Source organism: Chroicocephalus ridibundus, chromosome 2, assembly GCF_963924245.1.
Source record: "Chroicocephalus ridibundus chromosome 2, bChrRid1.1, whole genome shotgun sequence".
Classification (NCBI taxonomy): domain Eukaryota; kingdom Metazoa; phylum Chordata; class Aves; order Charadriiformes; family Laridae; genus Chroicocephalus; species Chroicocephalus ridibundus.
Window position 1 is genome coordinate 56,837,078 of NC_086285.1, and position 20,963 is coordinate 56,858,040.

A 20,963-nucleotide genomic window follows, 5' to 3' on the forward strand; every position below is an offset into this window, starting at 1 on the left:
AGACTGACCTTCAGAGAGTGCATGTTCTGTAAATTAGGGCTACCACAAGCAGCTCAGATCCAAAAGTAAAAGCATCCTGACTTCCTACTCAGTCATTTGTGAAAACTGTGGCCTTATTTCTCTCTAGTCACATTATGAGTCAAAGCTGGTTGGGAATATAGATGGAGGGGAAGCATATGCTCACCTGGATTAACCTGCCATAGTGCCATACTTAGAAAGCTGAGTATCTAGGCTTTTCGCATAAGAGAGTCTGCTCCTGTTGGTTGACCTAGGAGAATGAATAAAGATACCATCGTCACGTGTTTCCTCAAAAAAAAAAAAAAAATTTGGATTTCTCTGATGAGAAAGGCTGTTTCTCATATCCAATACAGAAGCCTGTGGTACCCTAAGATTGCTGTTGCATCTATATAAATGATGTAGCTCCCTGAAAGTTCTAAATACTGTGAAATCAAATGTCCACCGTCTTTGATTTCTTTGTCTGAATCTGGTGTTAGTTTTGTTTGTGGTTGCCCTCTAAGACGACTGGATAACCTAGATGCAGAAATTACAAAAATTTGCTCTATGTATTAAATTAGCATTACCTCTTTCAGCATGAATCCAGGTTCTGCTAGCACTTTTAGGAGTCATTAGTGCTTTGCTGAATTTTCCCCCACCTGCTTAAAATATGTTGGTTGCAGTGCATGCTGTGAAGTAGGGTTACTTGGCTTATCATTAAGGATAAATCCCAGCTGCAGAGATCTAAGAAATCCAGAGGAAGAATTCAGCAAATATATTCTATTTAGTCAGAAGTTCTTGTTAATCTTTCTCTCTGTCTTGAGCGTTGCTTTCACTGTACAATGTGGAACTGGTCATCTTATGTGAGAAATAGATGAGGGAGTACACTGATTAATGAAGGAACTGGAAAAATGTGAATAGGGAAGAATATCAAGCAGTCAGAGTATTCAATATTTAAGGTCAGTAGAAGGTTTTTGAGAAGGAGTGGGAGAAGAAGTGAGGGAGAATCGGGCTCAGGGTTCAATGGAAAATGCCTTGGGGAGCTGTGGGCTTTGGGAACAAGAAAGAGCATTGAAGGTTGATGAGTAATTGAGCTGCATGGGATATATTAAGTTATTAGTTCATTAAGTGCATTAAGTTCCTTGTGGTGATTATCCTCAGGATGTTAGTGTAGGCGTTGGTTAATGGGAGACTAGGGAGAGGGGTCTGGGAAGAACAGGGGAGTATGCATAAGAGGAGGGTGGGATACTGGAGCTAGATGGTGAATTGTTAAGGGCTAGGAAAGTATCATGGGGAAATACTGGATGTTCTTGCCACGTTCTCATACTCCTTCAAGAGCATGTATTTGTGACCATTGTCAGAGAGCAGTCTAGTGTACTGAGCCACTATGGGCATTTCTCTGCTTTTATGTTAGCTTTTGTAGTCACTGTGAAAGGGTGAAGGTTTGTCCAGGTGTGGTTAGTTGGCAAAGGAGAACAAAGAGGAGTGCCAAGCAGAGAACCATGGAAACAGCTTAGTTGGAAAGGCAGACCTCGCTGTGGTAACAGGAGATTGGTTAGGCCACCTTAGGATAAGGGCGGAGAGGAGTTAGGAGGAGCTGGGATCAGAAGCTAAGGATGGGAAACCTTAACTTCTGCTCTAGAATCCTTAGTCACATGCTCTAGAAGAATTGTGTTTTCCCACACAAATCTGTTTTTCTGAACTCCTTAGCACAAAAAGCATCTGTTGTCCCAGCCCACTGCATATCTCGCCCTGCTCCATTCACCCCCTTCACCCAGCTAACTTTGTTTACTAATGCTTTCTGGCACGGGGATTTGGTTCAAACATTGCAAATGTATTGGAGAGCTCTTGATTGGGTGGTACTGCCTGTGATGTATCATGATTGCACCACAACCACAACCATAAAAATTAGATTAAAACAAGTAACTTCATCTAACAGTCTAGCTTTTCTTGAAAACTGTAGTTGTCTCCAGCATTTTCAGTACATTTTAACAACGTGGGAAGTTTAGTATTTTGTTAGCAAGATGGCTTTTGACTGGAGAACCCTAAGAAGATGAGATGTAAGCAGATTAATCTCTGAAAATTTCCTCCACATTTGTGTCTGGCAGTCTGGTGTCTGCCCCCTGTAGGTACCATGGGAAGAAAAGACGTTGGGGGCCAGCTGTTTCTTGCAGCTTGCCAGTGGTGTGACATCAATAATGTCAGTCATTCACCTCAGTGAATAATAAATAAGGCGCACATCCACAGGAATGAGAGAGATGAGAGCAAAACGTTACATTCAAAGATATACTTTCGATTTTTAAAGTTTCAAATCTGTGTGTTTGTAAAACTAAAATGATCCTAAGACACTTAACCGAAACTATACTTCATTTTTCAGCTCTAAGTTTGTGCGCTACTTATTTGGAGAAGGTGCAGAATTCATTACATTCAGCACAATTGTCTCTGCCTTCAAAGAGCAACTAAACCAGGCTAAGCAGTACTGGAGCCACTAAAATCTCAATAATACTTTTTGATAGATAGTTAGTATTTAATTTTAATTGAATTATATTGCACAGACATACTTCAATAGAGAACCTAAATATCCCGGTCAAGATCAGGGCTGTGATGTTCAAGGATCTGCAGACAGAAACCAACATGTGTTTTCTACCACATTATGGGAAACAGTTTCCACCCAAGAGTTAGCTAAGAGTTTAATCCTGCAATTAGTATGCTCTCTGCCCAGAAACTATCACTTGCAGCACAGCAAGACAGATGGATTTCGGATTAGAAAGAAAACTCTCCCACAACAGAGAAATGCACAATTTATCAGATATAACTTGGGACAGTGGTTCATACTCCTCTGAAGCAGCTCTGGGAGACAGAATATCAGAAAATTATTATTTGTATTTCATTCCAATACAAAGTGGGGCCCATTGTGTAAGACACTGTATAAACAAATAGTAAGAGACGACTCCAGTCCCTAACATTTTATAATCTAAATAGGCAAGGCTAACAAAGCTGTACAGGAAATATAAGGATATGGCAAGGGAAGGTGATTTGCCTGTGATCACAGAGTTGATTGGTGATAGAGCAAGGAGCCAAATCCAACTGTTTGGATTCCCAAATCTGCAGTCTGTACTACGGTTGACCTTACTATTAGATGATCATTACTTTCTTCTGATGAGTTTTGTATATTTTCATGGTTTCCTTTTGTATTTGGTGTTATTTGTGTGTCAAAATGGCTATACAGAGAATAAGCCCCAGGAGAAGCTGTAAGCTAGTTACCCTACTTACACGGAGATGAACAAAGCAGTAAGAGATCTATAATCAAGGTAAATTTAAATAATTGTGTGTCATAGCAAGCAGTTCTTCTTTCTTATATATATATATATATATATGTATATTTGTCTTTAAAAAAATGTACCATCAAGGATTACTTTAAGTGAAAATAGCAGCTGGCTTTGAAATTAATGAATATAATCTGTAACAGGTACATATATAAAGCATGAAGTAATTCCTGGCATTCTTCAGTTGATACAGTATCTGAAAGTTGGGGAGAAAACATTAGAATCCAGGAAAGCTACACAAAGTATTTTATTTTATGATTTTTTTTCCTGCAAGTGGATGAACAAGCATTACAAACATGCCCTACACCTGTAAAATCTAGTTATATGGCAGGTAACCAGGGAATATTCTGTGTTTTAAAATGAAATCTGCACATTGAATCAGGCACGGAACAGCTGGCTTAGAAATCAGCCTGAGAATCAGAATAATCTATGAAAGGTATTTGTGTTAGCATTAAACATTTTTGCATGCCATCAGTGCAGAAGATAGCCTCTGAGCTTTGTGGATTAAGGAAGTGGCTGGTATGACTTTCTGGAATTGGGTTGCCTTGTTAAGAATGGAAAACTCAATTAAAATTGAGTTATGAGAGAGAGCTATGTGAGCCCTCGTGATTTACTGCTGCACGATGCAGATTCATGTTTTAAAAGGCAGAGTTTTCCGTCAAATTTGTGTGAAGTTATTAGGGAATACGGCTGTGGTCATTTCTGCAGCACGTCAGTGCTTTTTGAGCAAGAGCTGTATACCCATATGCATGTGTATCTGGTAAGCAATAGAAAGGCAAATGAAGATAAAAAGAAACTATTGTTTAATAGCCAAATACAAATATACTTGGAAGACTAACTAAAGCACAAACTAGGGAGATGCATTCCTGGATGTAAGAAACAACTGATGATTATGCTTTGTTAAATTATACTGTGTTCGGGAGCAATCTACCAGCACCGAGGAAGAACCGGCATTTACTTGCTACAGCATCTCTAGTTCTAATGTTAGGATGTGAATCCCATTTTTTCCACAAACTGGAGTCGACGCCGCTACTTTTAATCCATGCTTTTAGATATGTCATTGCTAACCGAGTGTAGATGCTCTTCCCTTGGATTTTGCTTGAGATTGTGCCACTACAAAATCATTTACATTAACTCAAAATAGGAAATTATAAGAGAAAATTAACTAAAATCAGATTAACCAAAAAGCTAAAATTAAATGGAAACAAAAACTGTTAGTATGGAACAAAAGTGCCCACACACAGACTTGCTCCAAAATAACTAATTGTATGAAGTAAAACCAACTGTTATTTTGGTTCCAGTTTTTTTTTGTGCAGAGAAGCCCTAGGACCTCTGGCAATTAAAATATAATTGTTCTTGTGATGCAAATACTTACAGCCATTCTAAGGCCCTTTTAAATTGCCAGTACAGCGTAAAGTAGACACAGCACTGCTGAAAATGAGGCCAGAAACAGCGAGGCCAGAGGGACCAAGGCCCTTCATATTTTATAAGGATTTTCAGGAGGCAACACTTGCCAATCGTATGAGGTAAAAGAAAGGAGAGGAGAGGTCGAAGGGTTTGCAGTGAAAAAGCAGATTGCGGAAAGCAGGAGAAATACAGTAAATGAAAACCCACAAGTACAAATGGCAAAGGATCAAAGGTGAGGAGCTGTGTAGGAGGGAGGTGCTACTGATGCTCCCAGACATTCAGGGATGGAAAAATTCCATTAAAACTAAGCACCTGCTGCTTAAGATTAGGGCTTCAAAATTACAAACCATGTCAGTAAAAGCATTTTGCGTTGCAGCTTAAAGGGGAGCTAAAGGAAACAGCCAAAGTATTAGGAGGTGGAAAAAGAGAGAATGGGGAAATATTTTAATGAAACTGAGCTGCACACATTTAAGATGGGACATTGCTTAGGCATGGCTGGTTTCAATCTGATTTTAATTTTTGTTCCCCAGCTCTTCAGCTGTCTTCTCGAGCAAAAAGAGACTTTTTAGTTTGGTTTAGTAAGGGGATAGGCAACCGAGCTTTGGATGGCTTCCTAACCTTGTGCCTCATTCCTCTTCATGGGTGTGTCTGACTCTTAAATTTCTGTTTCTTAATCCTACTCTAGTCTTTGTGGGCGAGGAGAGATGATTTCTGACTCTTTTGCCCATTGTAGGGTAGAGCGCAACACTGAAATCCCTTCTGACGGAGTGAAGGCTGGCAAATGTTAGAAACCACAAGAACTTAGATACAGAACCAGGCTATACTTAACTGACACACACACGCTCACATCGTCCTGCCCGCGCAACCGGAAGCCAAACTGAAGACTGCTGGGTTTGAAATGGCTGTTTCTCCTGCCCCACACTGCTTTGATATTTGCAAGTCGATGAGCTGAATATCACATGTCAGGGATTGGCAGCAGACAATGGAAAGCCAAAAAGCTGTTCCCGGTCCTTCACACTGAGACAGAATTGATCAAATTGTCACTTACAAATCAGTGGAAAAAACCAGCCTAATCTGCAGCATACCCTCTCTGGTCCCACTCCCAGACTCCAATTTAAGCACCCTGTTTCCCTTTAAAGAATTTAAGATTAACCTAGTGATTGCTTTTAAATAGGAAATAGGAAAAAAGAGGTTGCTAAAAGGACTTATATGTCTAGAGTTTTACTTTTGCCTGCTCAATGAAGGGCTATTTGCTCTTCTTGTCTACTTTGAATACCAGATGTCTCTGCACAGTCAAATTGAGACATCCTGAAAGAGAAGGGTTTTCAGATGTCCTCAGCTTTTTCTGGAAACTGGGCCCCTTTAAAGATGTCTCAAGTATGACACTCAAAAACAGAGTCGTCCCAGATTGCACAGTGCTTTTCAAATCTCAGCCAGCATTTTTAGTAGCCTATGCCTCAAGGAGTCTGGGCACCTTACCCAAAAAGAGCTAAAAATGTAATTTGCAGTTCTTCAAGTAATCCAAAACAAAGTATCAAATCCCTTCCCATCTTCCTTTGCCAGGGAGAGTCCCTGTGCGCTGGAACTGGCCTCATTCTGCTGCACAAGGGACGGCAGAAGTAAATGGAGGGTGGAGTGGGAGAGCTTTTGGAAGAATGATCAGGCTGTGCATAGTGCTCAGCCCTACTTAATCACAGATGCCTTGCTTGAGAATCGAGTTCCAAGTATTTCCATGGTGCTCAAACATAGAGTTACCTGGCTGTCGTCTGTGCTGGAGAATTTCAACCACCAGAATTTCCTTGGCTGTGCTGCAGCTGATGGCTTTTTCCATTATTTTAATACTCACTCAGCAGATACTTACTTGGTGTGGGTCACTAACCAGGCAAGAAAGTATCGACCGACTGTTGAATTTTCCAAATGTGAAGGTTTATATGCCTGTGTATTGTGGCCACAGAGGAACAGTCTAAAGACGTGTAGAATAAATGTGCGTGGCAATACGCATACAGCACATGACAGACACATCATTTGACATCTAACTAAACGTCTGATCTTTGCCTTTTGATAATAATACACCCCTTTTGAGACTTAATCCTTTGGACAAAACAAGAGATTGTTGAGGAAAAATTAGTCAATGTAAAAGTCTTAAGAAGTGATTGAAAATAGTTCTGCAGCAGGTCGACTGAGGAAGGCTTTCATTTCTCAGTTTCTTTTTCTTAACAGGCCAAGATGGATGTCATAAGACATTAATCATCCTAAATAAATGAATAAATCATCTGTACGACTATACAGATGGGTTGTGGTGAGGTTAGGGAACTAAAGCAAAGCAATGTGATAGACTGCATCTGTCATGAACCATTTGCCGTCCAGCTCACTTTCTATTCTGGCTACCAACTCTTGCTGCCAAAGGAGCTGTCACAGCGGGTTTTAATACCATCAGATGGGAACGCCAGGTAGACCTGTGGAACAGACACCTCTGGTTTTGAAAAGTGACTTAGAGAAGCGTAATTGGAGCCATCACAAATAATCATCTTAACATAAATTCCCATTACAAGGTGTATCAAAAAGAGCGGGTCTGCTCTTTAGAGGTATAAAAAGGGGACGTAGAAACATGTGTTTTCTTCTCTGCAATAATCTGTGCCCTGTTCTGATGTCCACGCTTACAGAAGGGTACAGAAATAACTAGACAAAGACTTCAAGGACAGGCCACAGAAAAATGTTCCTTAGGAGCTGGAAGATCAGACTTGTCATAGAATCATAGAATCATAGCCATAAAGGCATTTTCAAAAGGTGGTTAGGAGAATGTTTTGAATATTCTTTCAAAGTTGTGTTAAAAGAAGGCCAAAAGGTTTTTTATTGTTAGTTATTTTTGGCAGTTGTTTGGAAAAAGCTTAAAGCCTCCTAGCCTGAAAAAGGGCCGCTTTAGTGAGTAAGAGATGAGAGAGAAAATTATACCCAGCCTTAGGATCATCCTGTGAATGTTCTTCAGTGTGCATTGTCTTGCATTCCTGAATTAAGAGACTAGAATCCACTTCAGGTATCTGGGCTTCAGTTGGTTGCCTAAAGAGTAAGGAAGAGCTCATCCGCCCCCAGTCTGGTGATGCACAGCTGGCCAAGAGGATTACTTTTGGGGTCTCAGAAGAGCCAAAGAATCTAACCTATATCTGGAGACAGGACACGGGAAAGGACAAATTGGTGTACTGAGGAGATACAGACACTTTCTGGGTTGGCTGGCATGTCTTATTCCGACGTGCAGGGTCACACTAACCACAAGGCATGGAACTTGGAAATAGTTTTCACCAGGCTCAGTAGGAGGGCCCTGAGGAGCTTCTTGCCTTCCTGCGCAGCGGGGGACATGATTCAGCTTCCAGGATCATGTGAGCATGTCGCAACTAGGCAATTCTCTGTCCGTACAATAGGCCCATTTCAGGTAGCATTTTGATTTTTCTTGTTCCATACTAGGAGCACACTTCTCACTAATTACTGTCCTTAAGATACAGTAATTAAGACCTTTGGGTTTATAGTAAAGAAGTCTACATGAAACAATATGTGGCTTGAACTCCTAAGTATCAGAGGAGGTTCAGGTGGGTCATTTTACCCGAGCCCTGTTGTGTGGAAACAGTTTTACTGTTTTTCAGAAATTCGTATGTTTTATGCCCAGAAATAACCATTATGATCATATAGTCCGACCTCCTGCGTAGCACAAGCCTTTCAGCCTCACCCCGTAATTTCTGCATTAGGTACACATCCTGTGGTTAACCCGCATCCTGTGGTGGGATTATATATCGAGTTTTGTATTGATTAGGTTATGACTTGGTACAAATTACACTTTTAGCTAGGATTTTTAGTAGTTTAGGCTTGCCTCTGTAGGGTTTTTCCTTTGAGTTTTGCAGGGCTTTTCGCAGTTACTCTTCTTTGCCATCTTGTTCTTCAGCTCCTTCCTGCAGTAGCAATTTATGTTAAACTAGAAGTCTCTAACTTCCTTGCCTTGGGCTTGCACAGACTGAATACACGCTGTAGAAAAGACGCCTAGAAGAAGTTGTTCCATGAACACTGGAACTAAATATTGTTTTCCTTCAGACTTGCATCCTTTATAAACCCTCTATGTAGTCCTTATGATAACCTCAACTTTCCTCATGTCCTTTGTGCTTTGTCTTCCCAGTGAAGGGCAGTATGTGCTAGGTGACTCTTACATTGCTGCGTCTGTACTTACTGGTGAGCCATTTGCAGCCCAACAGAATATATTACAGCTGAGTTCTTCACTTTAATGTCATCAGGGCAGTCATTGGGGTGTCTGTCCTTCAGCAGTTGCCAGTTTTCACAACACTGGTAAGAACTTAATTTTTCTTGGGATTTCTAAACTTTTGTCAAGATTGACAGGTTCAGAAGTTACTGTGTGTGGCAGGAACAAGGCAGACAAACAGATGATTAGAAAGACAGCACAGACACGTAAATTTGTTTCCTTAGGAAATGGAGCTACAGATTATTACCTAGGGAATTTACGGTTCTTTAAAATTGCTACCTCTGGGTATTCTTCCTGGTCATCTTCCTTCCTGTCTTTCTTTGAATCTTCTCTTCAGGTCTTTGGGGGTTTTGGGAAGGAGAGGGACCATGTGAGTCTGTACAAAAAGTTAGGCCAAATTTTCAGCGTTGCGAGGCGATACACGTGGGAAGCAGTAGACACCACCTTACTGCGACTTTCTTAAAGCTTTTTGGTGCCAAGAGTCCTCTCACAAAATTGCGTTATTCGAATGGTGTAATTATGTGGGATTACTCTCAAATATGCAACCAGAGCGACTGATAAATGATTTCCTTTACTCCAGCAGTCAAGCAAGATTAATTAGGTACAGTTAGTATGGTGACACTTTGAAAACGTAAAGCGTTATATAAATGTTGAGTGGTATTTACACTGATTATATCCAGGATGTTGGTCGGTAGGAAATACATAAAATGTTTTTTAATGCATTTCTATATATGCAGCTTCAGGTAAGAAAGTACTTTTATAAATGTACTTGGCAAAGGGTTTTAAGAATTATGTAATGGATGCTTTGAATGCCTGAGTGTGGGTTTAAAAGTGGTCTGATTTTTAGACACCCATCTATGGCTATCACACGTAAACTATGTTTATGCTCTGCCTGTCAACTCATTCCCCTCGCAATGCTTCAGTTTTTACATTCTTGAGTCTTGTGACATTGTACGGTCCTCATAACTCTCCCATGGCAGTCAGCATTGGCCAAATGAAAAAAAGGTAAACAGATGGCTTGTAGATATTTCTAGTATTGATACTGTTTACTGCCCTACTGATTTTGCTATTTACTACTAATATTTACTGATTTATTTATATCTGTGTTTGTATGGCACCTAGGGCAGGTTTACTTTTTTTTTATTACCATTTGAAAAAGTTTGTCCATCCTCTCCACTCTCAGTTACTCATTCCTACTCATCCTGCCAAAGTTTTCCGCCTTCTCAGCTGTGCTGGATGCCAAGTGAACACTTTGTGTGGCTGTGCTCTAAGTGGGGGAGGAGGTGGAAGCTGCAGCGAGGGAAGGAGGAGCAAGTCGTTGAATATTATCTCCTTAATTGCTTTTTAAAAAATCTATTACAAGTTGTTCTTAAAAGGTAATTTACTAGCGCTAATGTAATGCAAAAGGAAAGGATTTTTCACAGTGATTAAATAGATTCCTGAAAAGTCCCCCAAGCTCCCAAACTTACAGATCTGTGGTAAGAAACAGAAAAATGTGGTAGTTCCCTGGTTAAGATGGAGCGGATCATTCATTCTGGAGATTTCCTTGAAGCCTATGTGCAGTACTTATACTAGCAGGAGTTTTTAATGAGTTTTTTTTGTCTGTGTGTACTTTTCTACATCAAGGGGAAGAAGTCTGGTATAAAGGCAGTGTAGCCAAGCTGAGCTGTACTTTGTGCTTGGGCACCCCATCTTCTCAGCTGTGAATCATGGATTGACAGAAGTCATGGCTGGGACCAAAGGGAAGAGACCAGACACTCAAAATAAAGAATCCCTGGTCTACTCCTGGTAACATATCCCTGCACACATCACTTCTAGTGCCCAAAGGTCTGCCATGGCTGCCATGGAGCCACTCTTGCTGACTTATTCTGGGTTGTTTTCCTTTCCATTGCCATAAAAGTCACTGCTTTTTTCCTGCTGATCCTCCTTTAGGCCAGTTTCATAATCAGACGATTGCATGCTCCAAACACTTGACCTGTAGCGTATATGGGATCTGGGTGCAAATGTGTTGGCTCTGGGCCATCGCTGTTGACTGTTGATGATATTTCATTGGAATTGCAAAACTGTTATGTAGCAACACCATTTTATTGGAAGAGGCACAAGTGTTTGGTTTGTTTTCATGTGATTCCTACATGTATATGAACCGCACTGTGAGCTGGGGTAGAACTAACGAATGAGTGGTGTTGGGTTTCTCATTGCTCTTTTTTGCAAATGTAGATGATATGTTGCAAGCAGAATGTTTACACGCACATTAGTTCAAACTTCCCCTTTCTTTTCCTTGTCCCACTTGAATAATAACAAATAATCATGACTTTCCCCTGAGCTTGGCTGTCCCCAGGCCTGATTCCCTCTACATAGTTTGAGAGCTAGATTGCTTCAATATGCTCTAACCTGTGTTTTAGGAAAAGTGTTATCTGGTGACTGCTGCACAATGCTGCAAGACTGCTGTTGTCTGGACAAAGCAAAGATTATTACCTTTATCCACTTTTAAATACTGTGCTTTGCACCTTTAATATCATTCAAATTCAGCTTTAATTTCTGCTACTGTGGAGTAAAACTGACTTTGCTTCTGCAGCCCCAAATCTCAGCAATGCCCAGTGACAGATTGCAAAGGCTGCCGCCTGTTTCACCTGTTCAGGGTGAATATTCAAAGGCATTTCATTCTTGCAGGGCCCCTCCTGTGGACCTGTTTCAGTGGTTTTAACTCATTTTTGTCTTTTGCTTTAATGTGTTTAGTATGCCTTAACCTAAAAGCTTGGTTTGATGCCTAGTGATGCTATAGTAGATAGGCACCAACGAAATAGAATTTATTGTGACGATGTTGTGTTCAAGTACCGGAAAAGTCTTCAGGATATCTTGGTACAGTTGTCATTGTGGTTGCACCCAATACAAATTTTGATTTATTGTTACAGTATTAAGTCTTGTACATTATGTAGTGTGCACAGCATGTATCTTAGCACTGTGCCAAACTCAAAATGATAATAATAAGAAAAGAGGATTAGCCTAGAATTTAAATGTGTGAAAGAGCGCTTTGGTTTACTGGCAATGATAATCAAAGCAAAAAGAGAAGCAGGCTCCTTTTAACAGGACAAAGGTAAATCACAGCTGCCACCCATTCCTTCATTGCTTTTTTTCAGGTGGTGGTATGTGTCCCTTTAACTTCATGGCTGAATTGGGTATAGTGTCCTGCTTACAGCCAGGATGCACAGGTGACCGCTGTCTTACCTCCTCCAACCAGTCACCCTGCTTCCACCCCAGCAAAGGCCTGTTTTCATCTGCAAGGCTCCCTGTTACTCACCCACATGCAAATGCTTCTGACCTTAATTAAAGCAGTTCACCTCTCTCTGCCTCAAGGGATGGTTTCCTCATAAGGCAGTTGTGTTTAATTAGCATTTGCATAGCATTCTGCTGGTTGCTCTCTGGGAGCGTTGTTCAGTAGGAGCGTGGGATTGCTGAAGCCTGACTGGCAAGCTTTGCACCCTCCTAATTGAGACAGAAGCCAAGTAGAAGTTACACAAGGAAAGAACAGAGAATCGTTAATGATGGATCATTAGCAAGTAGCTCCTTTGAATGAATGTAGATAACTTTATAACTCTATCAAAGTGAAAAGTAGCATGATGAATTATGCATCAGACAATAAAAGCTCAAGGAAGACACTGGTTTTATAATTGCTGTGCAATTTTCTAGCATGCTCTGGTTTGAAAGATTAATTTCTTTGGGAAGTGCGAAGCATTCTATGCCTGTTGTACACTTAATGTCAATTTTGTTTTTCTCTCATTAGAGGGCTTTATTCTGTGTCTTTTGATATAACTGCACAAAATCCCAGGGTTTGAGATAGGCAATTCTTATCCTAGCAAAAATTTGCACAAGCAAGTGAAAAGAGTATAGCAACTAAACTAGTTCCTTTGAGGGTTTGCTGATTTCTTGGTATAAAGACTTCTCAGATACACACACCTGAAATAAAATTGCTTTATATCTATATATTATTATATTTTTTGATAGAAATTGCCTAATAGTTTTGTGGCTACATTGAATTTCTAGACTAATAAATCTCTAAGGGGCATTTTTGCTCTGAAATTATCTTCAGAAGCATTTCAGTTGGCACAGATAGATCATTCCTGTGGCTTGCACTAGTGCCAGTTCAGCCCTCAGTCAGTCCTAGGAAGAGGAATTAATACAAATATTGTCTAGTGATGTCACCTGTCCCTTTAAAATATACTGGTCTCTCACTTGAGATTTCCTCTGAAAATTGAACTGCGTTCAAAGTGATTAGAATTGGAGGAATAAGTTAATAGAAAAGTTACCCCTGATGTGAGCTGTTTCTTAGCTTTCATGAATATCAGTGAGTGAAAGGGACCGTGAGAGATCATGCAATGCATCAGCAAGCCCCAGGGATCAGCCATAGGAACATCTATGCTAGAATAATTCTTATTCCTGAAGATCTGATTGATAAGAACTCCACAGCCTCCTCACATGGCCTGTTTCAGCATTTTGCTACCCCTACCGTTTTAAAAGTTTATTTTCTAGTACCTGACTTCAGTTTCCTCTCTCGCAATTTAAATAAATTATTTCTCAGTCATCATGGATATGAAAAAGGATTGCAGAAAGGTTGCGTGGATTTTTGGGCGGGTTGGGGGTTTTCTTGGTGGTGGTGGCGGTGATTGTTTATTACATTTATTGAAGACAGTTTTGAAGATGTTTTTCCCTGGCCCTTCTCTTCAGGTCCACAATCCCTCTTTATTCAGTTTGATGTGTTTTCTGTGATCGTTTCCACTGCTGTTCTGTAGAACCTTTTCAGGTGTTCCAGATGGCTGTGCAGTGGGGGCCCCACACCAGACACTGCTCCAGCTGTGACCTGACAGCTTTAACCAGAGCAAAAAAAATTATTTCATGTGTCCTGCAGGCTTCTTTCTTGTTTGTACATCTCTGTATGACGCTTGCCTTTTTCGCAACAGCATGATGTTGTTGACTCATCTTCACTTTGTGATCTAGAATAACCCCTAGCTATTCCTACCTTGCTATTTGTCCCCTGCCCTGTACAAATCAAATTAAATGTAGTTCCTTCCCCTTGACATTACTGAATTTCACCCTGTTTTATCAGAGCATTTCTCCAGCATAGCCAGGTCATTGTGAAATCTGCTTCACAGTCAGTTTTAGCTTGAAGTCCTCAGAAACCTGATCAGGTATGATTTGAGTTCCCTCAGCCAACCCACTAAAAATACACTGGTTAGTGCTTCATCCTGAACAGACTGCTCTGGATCTCACTTGAAACATTCTTCTGTTTTAGATCATCCCAGGTAGGAATTCTCTGAATATGATTTCCCTTTCAGTATCGCTCCTGGCTTTGGATTTACCTAGACCATATTTCTTTAGTGAGTTTATGGAAAATAGCAGGGAATCTTCTTTCTGAAAGTCAAATCTTGATCCGGCATCCTAGTGGTCGGAGCGTCATCTCACCTGACTTTAGATGTCTGGGTGGTAGAGGTCTGCATCTAAGGTATTTGTTTACACTCTCCTTTCTGGAGAAGCACAGGTGATCACAATTCGTCTAGCCAGGTTTAGTCATTTACCAGTGTCTTAGAAGAACTAGACTGTACGTGTGTCTTTACATCTGCATTAACTCCAAAGGGAGTCTAAGCAACTAAACACCTATATCTAGGCTATTGGCATCTAGAGTTAGATGGGACGGATCTCACCTCCAGCCCTTCTCCTTGTAGAAAGATCAAGCATACACTATTTATTCTTAATAGATACTTGCTGGCTGTTACTCATCTCCTGGGTACTTTCAGTGTGATTATATGCTCCAGTATTTAATGGAACTTGAAGTTAAGTAATTTGGTCTGTGATTTCCCAGTTCAACCTCCTTTCCTCATTAAACACAGGTACCGTACCTTGACCTCTTCCAGGAGCATACTCATCAGGAACGTACCAAATCAGCTTGAAAAAAACTGTTTTCTAAGCATCCTTTACCTTATTTTAGCCTACTTGGAGGTGAATACCTTTACTGTATTAATGATTTGATCGCAGTTGATGAAGACTGTTGAAAAAATGGCATATTTTGGCATGCTGCATGACCTTTGGCAGCATCTCTCTTCAAATAAATAGTAACTCTAGTGAACTTGCGATTCATACCCTTATAGGATGACTTCTTGCTGTGGTTCATTTCCCTTGCTGGTTGACATCCTCTTCCTTCAGAAGGAAGTCGAACGCAGTTCTGCCTATTAAGATGCCCTATGTATTTTTTTGCATTTCTAAGTAAAGCTGTAGTGTCATGGGCGAAGACATAACTAAGTATAACTGTTTCTGTAAATTCTTTTTGATTATATAATAAAGACCATAAATACGAATAGAGGAATCCTTTTGCGAATTGTCCAAAGCATCAAAGGTTCTTGAATTTTTGTATTAAAGTTTTCAGCTGACAGTTTGGGAAATTATTCTTCTCTGTTTCTGTATAAAACAGTTAGTCTTTCTATGCATACACGGAGTGTGTACCTTAGTTTTGATCCCAGAGTAAATCTGTGGCGCAGTTTTGATCCCAGAGTAAATTTGTGGCTCGTTCTTTTGAGACTGATAGTAATGGTATAGCTACTAGTCTGCAAGGAACTATACTGAAATCTCTGTTCAGTTCACTACAGAGGATTGCTAAAAAGTGAGATCTGACTACCTGCAATAGACATAAAAGACTTTCTATTGTTGCCAGCTTCTCTAAGTTATTTCCACCTGTGAAATTATCCTTGCCAGAGTAAATAAACCATTGCTGAGTTTCTTATGGCTGCTGCTACCTATGCTTTTGATAGAAAGCATAAAACAAGCTGGAAATGTCTTTGCTGGGCATGATGTCGGTTCTACGTCCCTGCAAGGTAATGGGGCACGCTGCAGAAGTACTTGAGCTGTTGCTAACTGGAGATGGTGCTTCCCATCGTCCGGTGCACTGCTCCGGCATCAGTAACAGCGTGTTAACATGATATTTCATTGCGTTCTTACGGTTGTGCTGCCTCCTGTTGTAGACAGAGTGTGGGGATTTCTGCACCACCTCCCATTGCGTGGGCTGGGCATTGTTCGGGCATTGTCGTTCAGCTAGCAGAGAGTGGTCGGCCTGTGAAGTAGTATGATTTGGTGCACCCCAATGTACACACCACTGGGAACAAGGGGAGGACTTTCTTAACGTTGGACAAATATTCAGCAATTCTGCATCTGGGTGAACTACTTAAGACCGGCTTATTGGTACGTTATTCTGAACTCAAATGTATTTTTAATCTATAAATCAAAAATACAACGTTTCTGTGATAAGGACTGTGGTAAGATTGCTGTGAAAATGAGATACTTTCCTTTAAACTAACATAGAGACTTAAATATACATATGGGCAGTAGCTTTTGAAAATAATTTCCCTCCTGTCTGCTTTTTTTTACAGGACCAGGTGTCAGATACAGTGAATTTGCTGTGTCACATCCCAAACCACCTCCGCTCGTTGGGCAGCACACCGTGGAGATACTGAAGGGCATGCTGGGTTACGAGGATGATGCCATAGAAGAGCTGCTCCGCACTGGTGCTGTGGCTCAGCATGAGGTCAGATAAGGAACATTAGCTACATTCCTTCACACTGAGTTCACATTACTTTGTCCTCTCTTTGCTCCCTTCAGCTCCCCTAATGGGACTCAAAGAGAAGACATAATTTAATTCCTAATTTTCTTCCATGTGTGTTTGTATGATTTTAACACTGATGTATCAAATAAACAATCTCATACTGTCTGAGTGAAAGATTTTTTGGGGGGGAGGTGGGGGTAGATGTAATTATACAGTCCTTTGTGGCTACTCATTTTCTGTACTTCATATGGGAAATGGGAGTTCTTATCATAATTACAGTAATTACCTAAACGTTTGTCCCCAGAAGGACATAATGTTAGTGAAAAGAAGCAGAACCTTAAAAATCTGTATACTAGACTCTCCACTTGCAGAAAGCTGTCTTGTACAATTATTTTAGTAGAAAATCAATTACGTACAAATTGGTGGTTGATCTGATTCATTTTGAACAGAATCATCAGTCATTAACTCTTTATTCGTCTCTATTTTAAATCATGGGTTGAATAACGATTGCAAAACTCACTTCTGTTCCCTGGTATTCCCAGTTACCAATATGCCTTTATATTCCATTGCGTGGTTATGACAATCCCAGTGTGTTAGCAGAAGTAAGCTGAAATTGGCACAGTTCTTCAGTTATGAAACAAGCCCGTTCCAAGACCGGTTGAGAGACAAACTATGATTGAATAGTCTTTTGTAATTTTATTCAGAAAGGCTCACGGTACTGTTAATTAAACATCGATCCACACAAAACCATATGCTGAATGTCAAATACCAGAACTTGCCAGACGTCTCGATCTAGTTCTGTGGGCAGGCACCGATCCCTGTCTCTGACTCCAGTTGCCATCCAAAGCCCCTTTAGCTATGGAGAAAACGCAGGCTTAAAATCTGCGCAAAACTTTTGACTCGGTCCCACCCCCATGATAGAAACACGGTGAGAGTTGACAAACCTTCCTCAAATTCAGCAATACCGTATCCTGCAGTAGGGTTGCTCTTAAGAGTAAGGCACCGTGCACTGTGAGAAGGTGGAAGAATTTGATCCGTGACAAATAGTAAGGAGAAGATTAAAGCGGAGCCATTTCTCCTCTAGAACCCAATTTGGCACTACTTCACTCACAGAAGAAATGCCACGCTCCTCTGTTGCAGCATATAATTTACAGCTAAAGTAAACTCAGCGTATGGGAAGGGTCTAACCTTTGTTGTGCGCACCCTGGGAGCCAGGCAAAGCCTTTCTGTTCCGAGACCTACATAAAACTAACTCAAATTGACACTCAACACATAACGTCCGTATTTCTCCTAAAGTATCGGAAACAGGCCTGGCATTATAACTAGCTTGTCACTGTGTTTCCATTCTAACAAACAACATCCTCTGTATTACATTTGAACTTCACAACTCCGCGTTACCTTCTGGGGGAAGAAAAGAGGTTATTACATAATCAAATTGCAGTGGAACCCCACTGTGGTAGCTCATTTTTGAAGCCCAGTGTGTTTTGGTTCATTTGTTTGCTTGTTTTCTCTGTGTTTTTGTGTTCTATTTTTCAGATCTTCTCCTTTTCTTTTTTTTTTTTCTTCCCCCCCCCCCCCCGCCCCCTCTCTTGCACTGCATTCCTGGCACCAAACTCCATACTCCGTCCATGTGCTAAAGACATCATGAGATCCTGGAAGAGTGGCTTCTTAAATAAATATAGAAATAAGTCTGAATGGAGAATAGGGACACCATAGGGGAAGAATTGAAACTGGATTGGAAGAGGTTTTGATATAGTCCACCTTCCTTTTAATCTAAGGGGAACATCCCTTTTTTAATGAGAAAAGCAGCAATTTGAATTCAGCTTCACATAAAATGGATAATCTGGTATTGAACTAAACTTTGTTTAGTAATGAAAACAATTTAGTACTGTCGGATAACATTCACAAATAAATTTGCTGGTTTTACTTTATTAAGGGCTTTTTTCTTCCCATTTCTAAAAATCACATGCATAAGATATACTAAAATATTGCTCAGTTTTGTTCAAGAATTTCTAAAAAAATTCTTTTTTTCTGTGCTTTTCCAGGCAATGGAAATAGCTAATCACCACATCCTTAGCTACAGTAAATTGGCAGAGCTTCTTTGACTTTAACGTAACAATGCTGGTTTAAATCAGCTAAATATCGGGCTATTAACTCCATAACATATTTTGTGCAGAGTTCACAGAGTTTTTTTTTTTTTAGTCTTTTCCTTTTTGCTATGTTGACAGTCAGATGCCTAAAGGGATAATCAGAGGCATTATTTTGTCTCACCTCCAGTGCTTACTGCGGTAAGAGAAATCCAGATACCGTTTTGCCTTCTCAGTGTTTAAGTCCTACACTCACCCACAGACTGTTGCTAACTCTTGTTCAAGTCAGAAATAAATGGAAGTCATTAAATAGGTGGGTGTCTGGAAGCCTAAAAAGTCCTGTAGCTTCCAAGGTCTGATCATGAAATTTTGCCCTTTCACAAGGTTTGGTCCTTTGATTTTGGATGATATGGAGAACAGTTAAATAATTGTCTTGCTAATATGTAAGCTGTTAAAGTACCCTTTTCCTTTAAAAATTAACAAATAAATGCAGAAAAAGACTGTTTACAAAATTTACTGCACTCTTCCCAGGAATCTTCAGGAATACGTGTCTCTCGAGTTCAATTGCATTTTGACAATCTTGTAATTTCAAAATGGTTTTCTCTTGTACTGCAAAACTGGAAATCAACCATCACATGGGATTCTGGACCTCATATACTGAGATCCCTCCAATTTCAAGGAAGGCATCTGGTTATGAGTGACTATATACAGCTGCCTCTGGCAACTAATGTTTTTTTTTATTTCTCTGCTTAAATTGGAAAGGAATCTGCTGGTGCTGCCATGATGTGAGTGTGTGTGGTATTGGCTTTAGTTTAACTTGATTTACACATCACTATATTGAAAAAAAATCAACAGAGAGATACAGGACACACCTGTTGTCTGCTTCAAAACTCTATCTACCTATAGCTGTTTGCCAGGATGCTCTAATTACCATTGGAAAGTGAGATTTCCATTTTGGCATCTGTTCTGACTCCGTGGTCTGTGGCCTCTTGAGCTCCATTCTCTGCATTGGGGGATCCCATTGTTCTTGTATTATCTTGACCATGAAAAATGTTTCCTCCGCCCCCTCATATAACTGCCTTCCTTTCTTCTCCACGCAAGCTAGTAAAGGTCTTCTCCAGGTATTAATCACCCAGAAAACTGCAAAATTGACGGAGTCAGGCTGGTTTTACATAGCCTGAGGATCTCGCTGGGGGATATTTTAATGCATCAAAAGAAAATTCCAATGAAACAGGCAAATGGATAGTAATGGATTTTTCTTGCTCCTACGCAAATCTCGTTCCTGATATCACTTCTCCAGAATCTTCCCACACACTTGGAAGTCCCTGCGCTGTTGTCTGCAATGTGTGCCCTAGAACTGTCATTTTAAAGTCGGTCTTTTTTGATTAGTGGCCAGGAGGAACGAGTTACCCACTAGCAGAAGGCCACCAGCCGCGGCAGCTGTCCACTCCATGTACAAAGGCCAGTGAGGCCATATTCATGCGAAGATTTATCTGTTGAAAGGGATCACTTAATTGTGCTGGAAGGCAAATGCTGCTTTTCTTCTCAGGTTCATAAAATCAAAATCAAAAGAAAAAAGTTATTTTGTTTTTTTTTTTTTTTTAATATAAAAACAAGCAGAGAAAGGGAAAATATCCCCATTCTTGACCTCCATACAAAATCTAAAGGTCGTCTTTTTTTTAAGTTCATTGAAATAAGAGGCTTTTGATGCCTGTTGATATTAATCAGAGTTTTGGCCTTGCCTCTGCAAAGATTAAAGCTGAGCCCAAAGATGTCTAATGACAATGTGCTAAGGCTGAAGTAGCAGTCAGAATAGCTCTTCCAGTGAGTGTGCGTGCATACGCAAAAACTGGGGAGAGCATTTCATTAAATTGTCATACAGCTCTGCCACTCGCAGAGCACTGTAAATTCTCAGCCTGGTGAACCCGGAGATAAAAGGCAGTTAGGCACCTCTATGACTAAAATGGTCATTTCTTTTAATATCTAAATGACAAGACATAGTTAATCCTTTGACCTTCCTAACATTATAGCACTGTATTAAAACGTATTTATTTCCCCAAAATGTATTAAAATGTATTTAATTGCCAAAAGACAGAGGAAAGGTAAAGTACTTTCGGAGTTCAGGAATGCTGGCACAGCTGCTCACATTTCACGTCAGTGACATTAAGCAGTGCCAGATACAGTACTTTTCTTAACTGCTTGTACATTGAGTTTAATGTGGCCTGGTGAAATGCTAAACGCTATTAGCTGGTGAAAAAAAAAAAAAAGAAACAACACAAACCCAACCTCAGAGCAGCTCCTGCAGGATCAAATAACCTCCCCAC

At 40.3% G+C, this 20,963-nt stretch overlaps 1 protein-coding gene across 4 annotated transcripts in view; it reads left to right on the forward strand.

Moving 5' to 3' along the window:
- Positions 1-16,717, forward strand: part of SUGCT (succinyl-CoA:glutarate-CoA transferase) — a 332,647-nt gene extending 315,930 nt beyond the window's left edge. For 3 of the 4 annotated variants that reach the window (XM_063325601.1, XM_063325602.1, XM_063325603.1), the window contains one exon: positions 16,380-16,717. In XM_063325601.1, the coding sequence (XP_063181671.1) occupies positions 16,380-16,543 (164 nt within the window). In that variant the 3' untranslated portion in view covers positions 16,544-16,717. The remainder of the gene's footprint in view (positions 1-16,379) is intronic. The other variant, XR_010069897.1, reaches the window with a different exon arrangement.
- The last annotated feature ends 4,246 nt before the right edge of the window (positions 16,718-20,963 follow it).